The 14,602-nt window shown below is 39.2% G+C and overlaps 1 protein-coding gene across 1 annotated transcript in view; it reads right to left on the minus strand.

Moving 5' to 3' along the window:
• PDZD8 (PDZ domain containing 8) overlaps positions 1-14,602 on the minus strand; it is a 70,912-nt gene that overhangs the window by 8,058 nt on the left and 48,252 nt on the right. Inside the window, exon 4 of the mRNA XM_043597667.1 lies at positions 357-519. Coding sequence (XP_043453602.1) covers positions 357-519 — 163 coding nt within the window. The remainder of the gene's footprint in view (positions 1-356; positions 520-14,602) is intronic.

Consider the following 14,602-nt stretch of genomic DNA (forward strand, 5'->3'; position numbering starts at 1 on the left):
CTGTCAGTCTTAGCCCTACAGTAGTTAAGGTGGAGACGATACAGAAGTAATTGTTGACCCGCCCTTTCTTTCACATTCAATAAACGTTAGAGGAGTAGAAGGTGGGAAAGAAAGGAAAATTAGAGACGTTTACAGATGAGTGGTCTAAAGATGAAGTCTTTTAAAGATTTATACACTAGGACTAAAATGTATAATTAGGACTAAAATGTCATATGTGCTCCCTTCAGATTTTTATGAATAAAGTCCTTCTCTTTCCAATATAAAAGTAACAGGCTCATAGAATGCAGACAGGGAAAACTCCCACATTTCCCAATTTCCCTGTGAATGTACAGTGTGTTGCATATCAGCACAGTTACCTCCAATAGCAATGAGCCGGTCTCCCCGTTGAAGGTCTGCGAGTGCAGCAGGTGAGTTTGGGGCCACAGTCTCAATTACGACATGCCCAGCATACCCGTCAGCTGACTGGACAAGACGAAGCGTAAGCCCGACACTCTGTAAATTCCCCTTTATTAATTCAACCTTTGATAAAGAGAAAAAAACGAAAACAGTCAATGAGCTCACGGAAGGGGAGTGAGAAAACATTGACCCACACTTAACGATACCATCCAGAACTGCTACCTACGTTGTACTTAATCTTAATAAAAAATTGAGATCCCGTTGTGAATGTAACTCTAAATCTTGTGTTTTTAAAATTTTTTTTAAAGTAGGCTCCATACCCAGTGTGGGGCTCGAACTGATGACCCTGAGATCAAGAGTCATATGCTCCACCAACTGAGCCAGCCAGGCGCCTCTAAATCTTGTTGTGAAACATAATGGGAAATATCTTCTATGTCATTAGATGTTTTTATGATGTATTGTTAAATTATCTTTGGGAGGGCAAAAGAAAAGAGTTTACATTTGTTTTATTAAGACGTATCTTATTAATGAGATATCCTTTTCTAACTCCTCAAGATCATTTTGTTTTCTAAACAAATGTCACCCAATTTATCAGTGTGTCCCAGATTCACATTATCTGTGAACTAAAAAGACAACACCACATGTTATCTATCCTCATTCAAATTACTGATTTAAAAAAAAAAAATTGAATGCCGCATCCTTTCAAGATGACAAGAATTCAATCTGTGTTTATTAAATAAATTACAGATCAGTCTAATTGTATTGTTATTTAGCCTGTGTTTCTCAGTTCTGGTCTTCAAGATATCTCATGAGGGTCTTTGCCAAATAACCTGCTGATAACCAAATATAACACTGTCTGTATTGCTTTAATAAATAAATTCCACTTAAAAGCTAGAAATTTAATTCTCCTACCTAATGGTGTTGGCCAATAAGAGAGACCTTACTGGAACTGTTTGGGTTTTTTGGTTTGTTTGTTTATTTTTGAGAGAGTGAGTGCAAGCAGGGGAGGGGCAGAGACAGAGGAGGATAGAGGATCCGGGGCAGGTTCTGTGCTAACAGCGGACAGCCCTCTGCACGGCTTGAACTCCTGAAACTCATGAACCGTGAGATCCTGACCTGAGCCGAAGCTGGACACTTAACCAATTGAGCCACCCAGGTGTCCCTGGAAATTGTTTTTTTTTTTTTTTTTTTTTTTTTTTAATTTTTTAATGTTTATTTTTGAGACAGAGAGAGACAGAGCATGAATGGGGGAGGGGCAGAGAGAGAGGGAGACACAGAATCGGAAACAGGCTCCAGGCTCTGAGCCATCAGCCCAGAGCCTGACGCGGGGCTCGAACTCACGGACCACGAGACCGTGACCTGGCTGAAGTCGGACGCTCAACCGACTGAGCCACCCAAGCGCCCTGGAAATTGTTTTTTAATATGGATGTTAACAGATTTTGCGGAGTTGCTTTTAGATTAAGGAGAATCTTAATCACATTATCCTCAAGAACTGGGAAATGAAGTTTTTGATTATCTAAAGGTTTACAAACAAAAAACAACCCTTCCAAAAAACGTATGTATTAGAATCTCCAAAAAACATTTGTCCAACCAATTTTTGCCTTATGATATAATAAATGATTACCTTATAATGTTAATAGTGTTTTTTCACTTAAGCCCTTAAGAATGCATTCTTTCAAATCCACAAACATAAATATATTTTTAATATACAGAGTGCCGAAGCTAAAGCTTACAATGTAATTTTTTTTCCCTAACATCAGAAAGTTAACAGTACCAAATGGGCAAGAAACTAATTTGTATGAGTCTGAGAACTGTAAATTTTAAAAACTATCACTTGGAATGTGTATTTTTTTTTTTTTTTTTTTTTGTGATTTACTCTTTGTTCTTAACATGGAACTTAAGGTTGATTTAAACAGCCAGGAATCAACCAATATAATTTAACATATTAAGAAAACAAAGGAGAAAACCATATAAATAATTCAACAGGATTATTTATAAATAATAAAACAAAAAAAAAACCAAAAAAAAAAAAAAAAAAAAACCCAAACCAATAAAACCCCCCCAACATCCACTCATGATAAAAGTCCTGAACTAGAAAAGCAAGGGAACTCTTAAACCTGATTGTGGGTACCTACAAAAATCTGCAAGTAACATAATACTGAAGGTTTTCTACCTAAGATCAGGAACAAAGAAGGATTTCTGCTTGTATTATACCAGAGGATACAGGCAAGGTGATAACATAAGGAAAGGCATAAAGATTGGAAAGAAGAAAGAAATGGTCTTTATTTGCAGATAACATGATCTTATACATGAGTAATCCCAAGAAATCTACAAAACAACTATTAGAACTAGTAAGTGAAATTAGGTCACAGACTACAATGTCAATATAGAAAAGACAAATGAGTGTCTATTAGTAACAAACAATTAGAAAATAAAAAAAAAAATAGGCCAAATTTGTTTACAACAGCATAAAAAATATTTAGGGTTAAATTTAATGAAAGGTGTGCAGGACTTGTATACTAAAAACTATAAAACATTGCAAAGGAAAATTAAAGAAGGCCAAAATAAATGGAGAAAGATACCACATTCACAAACTGGAAAACTCATTACTGTTAAGATGCCAGCTCTTCCCAAATTTATCTACAGATTCAAATGGAAATCTCTACAGGCCTTTGGAAAGGCAAAGTCAAAGAGAGGTAAAGAACCTAAATCAACCAAACCCGTCCTTAAATAGAACAAGGATGCAGGTTGTACACTCTCTGATTTCAAGGCTTACTACATACAGCACACATGACATAGATAAATCTCAAAGATGTGGAGTGAAAGGAGTCAAACCCCAAAAAACCATATGCTCTTATGATTCAATTTGTATGAAATTCTAGGGAAGGCAAAAGTATAGTGACAGAAAGCAGATTAGTACTTGTCGGGGACTGGAGACTGCAGACTGAGGGCCTACAGTAGCACAAATAAAATTTTCAAGGTAATGGGGATATTCTACATCTTGATTAGGGTGGAGGTTACATGACTGCATACAATGACCAAAATTCACCAACTGTATACCTGGTGAATTTACTGCATTTAAAGTACACCTTAATAAAGCTCTTAAAAATAAAGCAAAAACGAATAAAACCAATATACCATTTTTGTCTTAAGATACTTATATGTCTTTTTAAAGATATTATTAGATTACTGGTAATTCATTCGGATAGCCCTTAGTTTTCCAATTTAGTAAATTTAATAGGAACAACTTGGGATGAATATAGATGGTCCTAAAGTCAATCAGGAAGGAGAGCAACATTTAGATAGTTTTTCCATTTAACTTACGTCAATCAAATGAATACTGACTCTTAAGTACAGATAGCTGGAAATACTACATTGTAGATACAAGATTAAACCAGACATAAATGTAAGAAGCAAGAACAAAATGTGTCTGGAAAAAAAAAAAACACTTAAAAATGTAACTCGGGCGCCTGGGTGGCTCAGTTGGTTAAGCGTCCAACTTCGGCTCAGGTCATGATGAGTTCGAGCCCTGAGTCAGGTTCTGTGCTGACAGCTCAGAGCCTGGAGCCTGCTTCAGATTCTGTGTCTCCCTCTGTCTCTCTGCCCCTTCCCCACTCATGGTCTCTCTCTCTCTCTCTCTCAAAAATAAACATTAAAAAAAAAAAGTAACCCAAATTTTAGTTTTATGTACTGTTATATCAAAAAAGAATATGAATAAACTTTTAATTTTTATCAAATACATGCATATGGTTAAAAAAATCAAACACACAAAATAACTTCTACCAAAATGCAACAGTCCTCTCTTTCCAAGCCCCTCACTCCCACACCACAGCAACCACCTTCCAACTCTTTTAGTTGTTTAGGGATTACTTTTTGTTCTCTAGATAACACATCATTATTTCCTAATGTATCAAATTTTAGACAATCTGCTGACTTCTTCCTGTAACAGACAAGGATGCAGCCCCATATTCCTTTCCCCAAATTATAGTAGTGTTACATCATTTTTAGTTCTATGTAACCTCTTTATAATTTTAATCAGTATACTTCTATTTATTTCATCTTTCTGATACTAAGACTTCTATCTTTCTCCTCACCTCTCCTCTTTACACCTTCTACCTTCTAAAACTCTACCATCAAAACTGAATAGCTATTATATTAATTTTCAAACTATAATTAAGCTATCAAGTTTGATTGTAAAAGCTAAAAATTAGTGGTATTTACAATTATTATAACAATATAAATATTGTTTATTGTAAAGCTGAGCATTATCCCATTTTCTGTCTTGTACAGACTTTTTACCTGGTTTTTTTTTTTTTTTCAACAACACAGCTCTCACTTTAAATGTAGAATTTATGTTAAGTATGGCTTCTAGGATTAGCTCTTAAATTCATCTATCCATTTGTTTACAAATTATTTAATGCTCAGTTGAAGGGAAGTTTTTCTTTTTTTAAGTTTTTTAATGTTTATTTATTTTGAGAGAGAGGGAGAGGGAGGGAGAGAGAGAGAGGGAGGGAGGGAGGGAGGGAGAGGGAGAGGGAGAGGGAGAGAGAAGTCTGACAGTGGTTTAGTTTCTGGTTCCAATTTGTCTCTAAGGCAGAGCTGCTCTCCTGCTAAAATCTAAGCAGGGCTTAACCCACAAAACCACGAACAGTGGCCCTCACACCTGCCTATGTCACCCATGCAACACCACGGTATCCCCAGAACAAGTACCTCTTTTTTGCTTCAGCTAGTTGTAGTAGGCATCGGTTCCAAACCAGTTCTAGCTTCCCAGGCACTGTGTTAGAGACTATCATAGACAGTATCTCATTAAACTCAAAGTGCTGTATCTATTAACCTGGAAAGCTACAAATACATCATAAAAGTAGGAAATCGTGTTTTCTCTGTGGCTTAGCCTGTGTCAATCGGCCTGAATTTTGTTAAAACCAAAAAAGTAGATTTCATCTGGAGTAGAGATATTATTTCTCATATTTTCTGAATTATATACAAAAATAAGTGTATCAACTGTCAAGAACTGCTGATGCATACTAACCAAAGAGCAATTACATGAGCTGAATCACAAGTCAATACACACAAGATTGCAGAGAGCCTGCATTTAACTTTACCAATAATGTCAAGACACAGGTTAAAAAATGCTAGCTGTATGTGCATCTATCTTGTGGAGAGCAATTTAGTAAAAACACCAAGATAGCCTTTAAGAGCTTTCATACTCTGACATCCTTCTAGCCTTTCTTGGACCCAACTGGGATGCTGTATTTTCACCTGAGGGGAAAACAACATATTGATTTTTTAATCCCTTCCTAACATGCACATAATTTCATACAATAGCTAAGAAGAAGATATATTTTAAAATTTTTTTTTTTTCAACGTTTATTTATTTTTGGGACAGAGAGAGACAGAGCATGAACGGGGGAGGGGCAGAGAGAGAGGGAGACACAGAATCGGAAACAGGCTCCAGGCTCTGAGCCATCAGCCCAGAGCCCGACGCGGGGCTCGAACTCGCGGACCGCGAGATCGTGACCTGGCTGAAGTCGGACGCTTAACCGACTGCGCCACCCAGGCGCCCCAGAAGAAGATATATTTTAATAACATATCAATATAGCTCGTTTACAAACTGTTCTCTCCTACACAAGCTTTCAACATTGAGCAAAAAAACCCCCAAAAAATAAAACAAAACCCCCCCCAAAAACAGAAATACAAGAAAGGATCTCTAAGTGAAAGACCCTAATTTACTGTGACCAGGTATACTTTTGGGTATTCTTTCAGCAAATAAATTTCCGAAAAAGACATTGTAGGAACTATTTCCCAGCTTTTTGAGTAGAGTAGCAAGCGGGGCAGGGATGGGAGAAATGACACAACAATGTGCACACATATGGACACAACGCCAGTACGTAATGAAACTTCTGTCAGCAGGCTTTTAAATGCAAATGACCATTCTCAGTCTTCCTGATCCATAATGTAACCAATACCTTTTCTATCAGAATTCTTCTCATATTACAATTTTAAAAGATGCTAATGGTCTTCACATTGGTGTATTCTGTAACTCCTCTTTGCAAGATGAAATGCAAGTAACATTTCCAGAAAAATCGATGTTGACCTAAAAAAAAACCACATTTAACAAAACCTATAGCAAAGCTACTGAGAAAGAAAGGTAATGGGAAGAAACGTACCAACTGATTCACTTACTCATTCAAATGCTTAGGCACCTGGCCTAGACGTACAGCCCTGAACAACACAGATGAGCTTCCCTGGCCTCAAGGAAACAGAATAGGTAGGTATGAACAAATAATTACCATCATACATGTGTGATTTAACAGGAATCACTTAACTGACATTTAGAGAGCAAGGAAGGCACTCCTAAAAAATTTAATTTGACACTTGCAGGATTAGTAGTTTATCAGGCCGGGTCAGGACTGGAGGCAATGAATGTATCTAACAAGGAGAGCAGCGGGTCTGAAGGGAGGAGGTGCAAGCTAGCAAGCATGTTTGAAGAAACGAAAGTTTAGTATTCCAGTTCTTTGACAAGTTCAGTCTATGTAAAGAGGGAAGGAATCTTGGTTCATTCAACTAAAAGACCTTTCAAAAGAAAGAGGCATAATATCAATTCGACCACCAATTTTATGCCCAAGATACTCAAAGTTAACAAGCGTAAACTATGGTTTAAGGAGCATTTGGATGAACTACTTAATACTATAATGTGACTGCAGTCTTGAATATGAATAATATTTAATCCACATTGATCCATTCAAACCCCTTAAAAAAAACACTCAGTTTCACGAATACCAGCCCAAAGAGGAAGGTTTTTTTCCTGTAAAAAAAAAAAAAAAAATCTAAAAAGTCAAATGTTTAAAAATGTTTCAAATTGCTTCAACGTTTATTTGCTGTAAAACAGACCATTCACAAAAAAAGTTTCATAAAGATCATATATTTGTAAACCATTCAGTAAGTGGTCTGCCTTTTTATAGGTCACTGATGTAGATGATCCAAATCTCCAAAGCTCAAGTACTCTAAACCTAAAACCCAAGGCCATAAAATGGCCGACGGAGTCTGAAGGAGTCTGAAAATAGAATTCTCCCATGGATACGTTTTATTTACCTAACCAAAATGTGAATGCGGAGAAAGATGCACTTCGTAAGTTGCTAAATGAAGACTGAGGCTCTAAAAATAAAATCGTACAGTTCTTGCTTTTCTCAGAGAAATCCGCCGTGGAGGTGAGCAACTGGCGCCGTAACGGGTGGCTGTGAAAGAGGATGCCTACGTATGATGGACAACGTGGTGAGAAGGACAGAAACAGGTCTGAGGTGGGCAACACAAGTGTTAGCTGCAAGTCTCCACGCTGGCTCAGCCTCGCGGTGCTGCTCGCCCGGCTGCAGGGCCACGACCCCGGCGGGAAAGCTCCGTGGACTACTTCCTCCCCACCTATCCGGGCGGACTGAAACTTACTGCCCGTGTCTCCCTTCCTTCCCCTTCCCGTGCAGTGGGTAAGGTCCACCGAGGACCCAGGACTACAGGGTTTAACAACGAAGGGACACTCGACTCAATATGGCTCTGTTCAGGTGGCCAGAGCAGAAGTGGCCCGCTTCGGGCGGTGATGGTCTGAAACAACAGAAGGGCTTCCTACAGGAGCCTTCTTTTTTGAGAAGCATGGCGATGGGAGACAGCTAGGGGACAAAGGGCATCTGACTCTACAAGAGGAAGCCTTTGAAGAAGGAGCCGTCTACACAGTGCAGTTCCCATCATGAAACGCTCTTTGGAAGGGCATTTTTTACTCACTGCCGCACTCTACTGCTGCTGCGTTGATCTGCAGTGGTTTCGCTGCCCACATTTTTTAAAAATGGAAGACATACACTCTTTGGACTGTGAGTTTCCGCAGACTGGCTCAGGGCCTCCACAGCACAGCTTATGTGGGATACTCCACATTTCTGTCAACACCCCTACCCTGTCTTCCTCTGTCTACACCTTTTCTGCACCAGGCCAGCTCTCTGGCTTCCCCCACTTCCTCACAGGTTACGGAGATTTGACCAGCTTTCTCCTGCCACCGCGTACGGTTTGGCCTGGCTTCCTCATTCCTATTACCCCAGAAAGTGCACGATTCTTCTTGAAGGGCCCTCGTGTACCCTCTCGGGTACACATCCTAAGCAGGGATAGAATTAGAATAACAAGTACAGAGATGCTAAAAACAATTAGCTTATACACTGAAGTTTTTGAAATTACATGCCTGAAAGTAGAATTATTTGTTTACGCCAACTGAATACCCTAGATATTCCGGGATTATTTAAATTTTAAAAATTGTCGTCAGAAACTCTTCTAATGCAGCAATAATTTCTGTCAGAAAGCCACTGGAGTTTACAAAATTTAAAGTCACCGTGTTTGAGACTATACTACAGATGCTTTGGTCAGAGTAGCCCCAACTCTCCATGCTAAGATTCTCAGAGGGTGACTAAAAATCCCCATTTTTGACAGGCCATTGTATAGATCACTTTTACGTGGCTTGCTCTGGGGGCTTGGCAATTGAATTCTGCGTTGCAGGGACCCAGACGGTTAGGATTATTGAAGATTTATCCCTAAACTCTGAATTACAATCGAAAGGTCAAGATTTTTAAAACCAGAACAACTTTTATATTAAGTCACTGAGCTGTTTGCGAGGGCAACTTCTGTACAACATGCTCAGCACAGAATGTGGCAGCATTGGGTTTGAACTTCGGCTCTAACGTTTACTAGTTCTGTGAGCTCAGACAACTGATTTAGCCTCGGTGGGTCTTAAGTGCATAAAGGGGATACCAGTATCTACCACACCGGTTGTGGTCAAAATTAAATGAAACTACAGGAATAAAGGACTAGCACAATCCAGGCACTTCCATGATCTCTCCTCAGGTGGAAGAGGAAGACTCTTTTCTGGAGCAAAACTGTAAGTGAGGCCCCTCAATCTTCAAAACAGAAAGCCAGCTTGGCCACCTCTCTGATCACCTGGTCTCTAAAGCAACAAGACGATAAATCAGGACGGCATCCTTTGGTCATCTCATCTAAAAGACAACAAAGATCTAGAAATACGCTGAAACAGTAAAGTCCATCATACAAATACAACTGACCAAAGAGATCTAAGGAACAAAAATGAAAAAATGATCTTCTGCCTACGTTCAAAGGCTGTTAGGAAAGTAATAACATCCAAATGACTACCTTGCAAAACACTTAGGTTTCTTTTCTCTTTTAAATCTGACTGAAGTCTCCATTAATGAATGTTTTGATTCAAAACTAATTTACATTTTATACAACCACTCCAGTAAAATAAAAACCTCTGAAAAGTCTGAGGTTATTATGGAAGCAACAGAATGGAACACTGTTACCCTTTTAACTTTCTTTGCCAAATAGCTCTGATTCTGAATCACCAAGTCAACCCTCAGCTTCATAAGCTATCACTGTACTTCTGCAAGGGGGGTGGGGGGTGGGGGTGGAATTTACATCTTACTAAGGGACTATTAGAGTCTCAGAGACTTTTTTTTTTTTTTACCCTTTTATCTTGAAATTTCAAACCTATGGTAAAGATGCAAAAATAGGACAAAGGGTTTCCATTTTATCCTGAATCCAGACTTCCCAACTGTTAACATTTTGCCACATTTGGTTCTCCCTCTCTCTGCATATTTTTTTTGAACCATCTGAAAGTAAGTTGCACACATAGTGCCTCCTTTACTCCCTACTCCCTAAATGTGTGTATTTCCTAATAAGCACATTTTATTGAAACCACAGCATGATTACCAAAGTCAGAAAATTAACATTGATAAAATACTATTATCTAAGGACTTTATTCTGGCTGGAATGCAATTTTTGAAATATGTGCCTTTTACTTTTGCAGTCTCTGACCAAAGAATTATTTAGATTAGGGTTCAGCAAACTGCAACCTGTGGACTGTTTTTTTTTTTCTTCAACATATGAAATTTATTGTCAAATTGGTTTCCATACAACACCCAGTGCTCATCCCAAAAGGTGCCCTCCTCAATACCCATCACCCACCCTCTCCTCCCTCCCACCCCCCATCAACCCTCAGTTTGTTCTCAGTTTTTAAGAGTCTCTTATGCTTTGGCTCTCTCCTACTCTAACCTTTTTTTTTTTTTTTCCCTTCCCCTCCCCCATGGGTTTCTGTTAAGTTTCTCAGGATCCACAGAAGAGTGAAAACATATGGTATCTGTCTTTCTCTGTATGGCTTATTTCACTTAGCATCACACTCTCCAGTTCTGTGGACTGTTTTTAAAGAGGTTTTACTGGAGGGGTGCTGGGTGGCTCAGTTGGTCAAGGGTCTAACTCTTGATCTCGGCTCAGGTCATGATCTCAGGGTTTGAGCTGGAGCCCCATGTTGGGCTCTGTGCTGATAGCATGGAGCCTACTCGGGATTCTGTCTCTCTCTCTCCCTGCCCCCTTCCGGCCTGCACTCTCTCTCTCTCAAAAATAAATAAACTTAAAAGAATGGGTGTGTGTGAATATACTTGCAGAGACATTACAGACTTCTTTACAACATAAAAAAACTGGAAAAGTCTACATGTTCATCAATAAGCAATTGGCTAAATAAATTTTGGCACACAGTGCAGTATCATGCAGAAATAAAAACAGTTACACACGTATATGGAAATAAAAATTGGCTCTCAGTATACTGTTAAGTAGAAAAGAAGGCAGGTTATAAAACACGTGATCTCCTTTTATTCTTAAAAAAGAAATACCACAGACATAACCTGTGAATACAGTGTGTGTTTGTGTTTATAAAAGTTTTTTTTTTCCTTAATGTTTACTTATTTTTGAGAGAGAGAGCTAGAGGGAGGGGCAGAGAGGGGGACAGAGGATGTGGAAGCGGGCTCTGCACTGACAGCGGTGAGCCCCATGTGGGGCTCAAACTCACGAAATGGGAGATCATGACCTGAGCCAAAACTGGCCATTCAACCGGCTGAGCCACCCATGCGCCTCGATAAAGTTCTCCTAAAAAGTTAACAGCAGTCTCCCTAGGTGGTGGGATTATGGTTGATTTTTGCAGTTTTCTTTATAGCTTTCTGAATGTCTTCTTATAGGGGCAAAAATATATAGCTCCTACCAATTTCCAAACATACCACTTTTATCTTATGGAAACTGCTGACTTTATTGTTAAATATGCATTTCCTCAAATTTCACAAATGAGTGTATCACACAGAAATTAAAATTCTACTTCATGACACCTACACTTCCTTATGCTCCACAGTTTCCCACTTAGGCTTATGTGACATTCTCAGTGTTGATCAGTTTATGCTATATATGAATGAAAGATCATTCACACATCATTCATTTAGAAAATGAGCCATCTGTCCATATGCTACGAGTCACTTGATAACCTTTAGAGAAATATAATGAATTACCCAGAAGTAGTCTTATTTACAATGATTAATAAAACATTCTTATCTCTTCTAGTATAGAGCATACTGTTTATATATAAGCAACTTTCAAATATAACCACCTATTTGTCTAGTATGATTCAATATCAGTGTAAATTAACATGCTTACAAATGAGAAACACAGCTGTCCCAAAGCCACTTTGAACCAGTCATGCTCAGTATTTATGCGGAGAAATACACAGCACCTTATGGAAATATTAAAAAGACTGACTTCATAGGACATAGGAGTTAAGTGTGGTCATTGATGTCCTTTCCCCTGGGCCCGTGTAAGATAAAAATTTCAACCTAGTTTGACTTTCAGCCTATCCATTTTTAAAGTATCTTCAATTAGTAAATGACAGAACTTCACATTTATAGTAAAATACAAAAGCGAGTGCTAGAGATCTCAGTTTAGTCCCCTACACTACTACTCCTTAAATGTTCTAAAACTATATTATTAATTACAGACTATCTAGGCTTTTTTCTATGCTATGACATTCACACTCTTTAGTCCTAAGAAGTTCTTTTTTCTTTTTTTTAAAATATTTTTATTAAAAAACGTTTTTAATTTTTTTTACATTTATTTTTGATAGAGACAGAGCACAGTGGGGGAGGGGCAGAGAGAGAGGGAGACACAGAATCCAAAGCAGGCTCTAGGCTCTGAGCTGTCAGCACAGAGCCCGACACAGGGCTCAAACTCACAAACTGTGAGATCATGACCTGAGCCGAAGTCAGATGCTTAACCGACTGAGCCACCCAGACGCCCCCTAAAAAACTTCCTTTTTAACATTTATTTATTTTTGAGAGAGAGAGAGACAGAGAGAGAGAGAGAGAGAGAGAGAGAGAGAGAGAGAGAGAGAGAGAACACGAGTGGGGAAGGGGCAGAGAGAGAGGGAGACAGAATCCGAAGCAGGCTCTAGGCTCTGAGCTGTCGGCAGAGCCTGATACGGGGCTCAAACCCACAAACTGCAAGATCACGACCTGAGCTGAAGTTGGATGCTTAACCGACTGAGCCACCCAGGTGCCCCTGATGTTTGTTTATTTTTGAGAGACAGAGAGAGACAGAACACAAGCAGTGGAGGGCAAGAGAGAGGGAGAGAGAATCCCAAGCAGGCTCTGTGCCGTCAGCCAGAGCCCGATATGGGGCTCAAACTCACACACCTCGAGATCAAGACCCGAGCTGAAACCAAGAATCAGAAGCTTAACCGACTGAGCCACCCTGTCGCCCTCAACTGGCTGATATTCTTAAAAAGTCACTACTGGGCCCTTAAGTCTTAAACAAACAGATGCTATGCCATCACTGAAGAAGCTATTCCCTCATCCCTCATGAGCTATGTCCTCATCTTATTACATGAAGGATTTAAAAGGATATATAAAATATCAGCACTAAAATTATAGCAGCAAAGCAGGTGGCATTTAGGTCAAATTCAATAACAGTTGCTATTATAGTTATTATGTGCCAAGTGTTTTACGGGTATTTTACCCTTATACTGTTACTATTACCTCTTTTAGAGATGAATGAACTTGTTCCACAGGCACAGAACTAGAGTGAAAAGAACTCCGATCTGCACCCACCACCGGCGGGGATGATGCAGTAATTAAGAGTAGCCGTTCTGGGGTCACAGTGCCTGGGTCTGCACACTATCTTTACCACTTGCAAACTGGGGGATCTCAGTAAGCTACTTTCTCTGTGTTTCCTCATATATGAAATGGAGATGATGGTGCCTATTCTCATGGAGTGGCTATGAGAATTAAATGGTTCTGCATATAGGGTCTTAAAATGACTGACACAAGAAATGGCTCAGCTCTTGTTACTGCTCTTAACTACCACCAGACTGGACATGTGTGGGCAGGGAAATGTATACTATGCAGGATCTCTGGTAACACCCAACACTTTCCTAATTGTTTATTTCTTTGTTCTGCATCCCGTATCTGGGTATGACTCAGGAAATGAGCTAGTTGGCTAAGTGGGTTTCTATGGGGAGGTGCTACTGTGCCTTGAACAGGATGCTTTAGTTCATGACAAGGTATGGACTGAATCAATCAGTTTTATTTGGATCACAGTAGACTGGAGGGTCCCTAGGAATAGACTTCAAAAACAATGTTTCAGTTTCATTATTTTCTTAACTTGTTCTCAAAAGCTATTCCAAAAAATATTTAGATTCATACTATTTTTTTTGTGTGAAATGATTCTGGTTCTCTTTATCCTATTTGAAAAAGAGATCCAGGGGCGCCTGGGTGGTTTAGTTCATTAAGTGTCCAACTCTCGATTTCAGCTCAGGTCAAGATCTTATAGTTGTGAGATCAAGCCCTGCGTCGGGCTCTGTGCTGGCCATGAAGCCTGCTTAAGATTCTCTCTCTCCCTCTCCCTTTGCCCCTCCCCTGGCTCACATTCACTCTCTCAAAAACAAAAACAAAAAAAACCCACAAAAACACACACAAAAAAACAAAAAAAACAAAGAAAAGAAAGAGAAAGAGAAAGAAAAAGAGAGACCTCTAAAAACAATTCCAAATAAAGTGTTCAACGTACTAGATGTTAAACCCTTAAGTGACAGCACTGAAAATATAAAAAGAACAAACGGTAGATCAAAGTGGCACATGACAAAAATTCCATCTCTAGACTGACCTTTGATAAACTCTGGACTTCAATGAGATCTTCTCTCTCTTCCTCCTCAAGGCTCCAGTCTTTATGGCTTCCTCCCTCCCTCTCCAAAAACCCCTTACTTCCGGTGGTATCCAAGCCACATTGATTCTCTTTTCCATTTTTATTGCCACTATTCTGGTCAGACTTTCATCACCCCTCCTCTCTACTATTTCTCATC

This window comes from Prionailurus bengalensis, chromosome D2, assembly GCF_016509475.1.
Source record: "Prionailurus bengalensis isolate Pbe53 chromosome D2, Fcat_Pben_1.1_paternal_pri, whole genome shotgun sequence".
Lineage (NCBI taxonomy): Eukaryota > Metazoa > Chordata > Mammalia > Carnivora > Felidae > Prionailurus > Prionailurus bengalensis.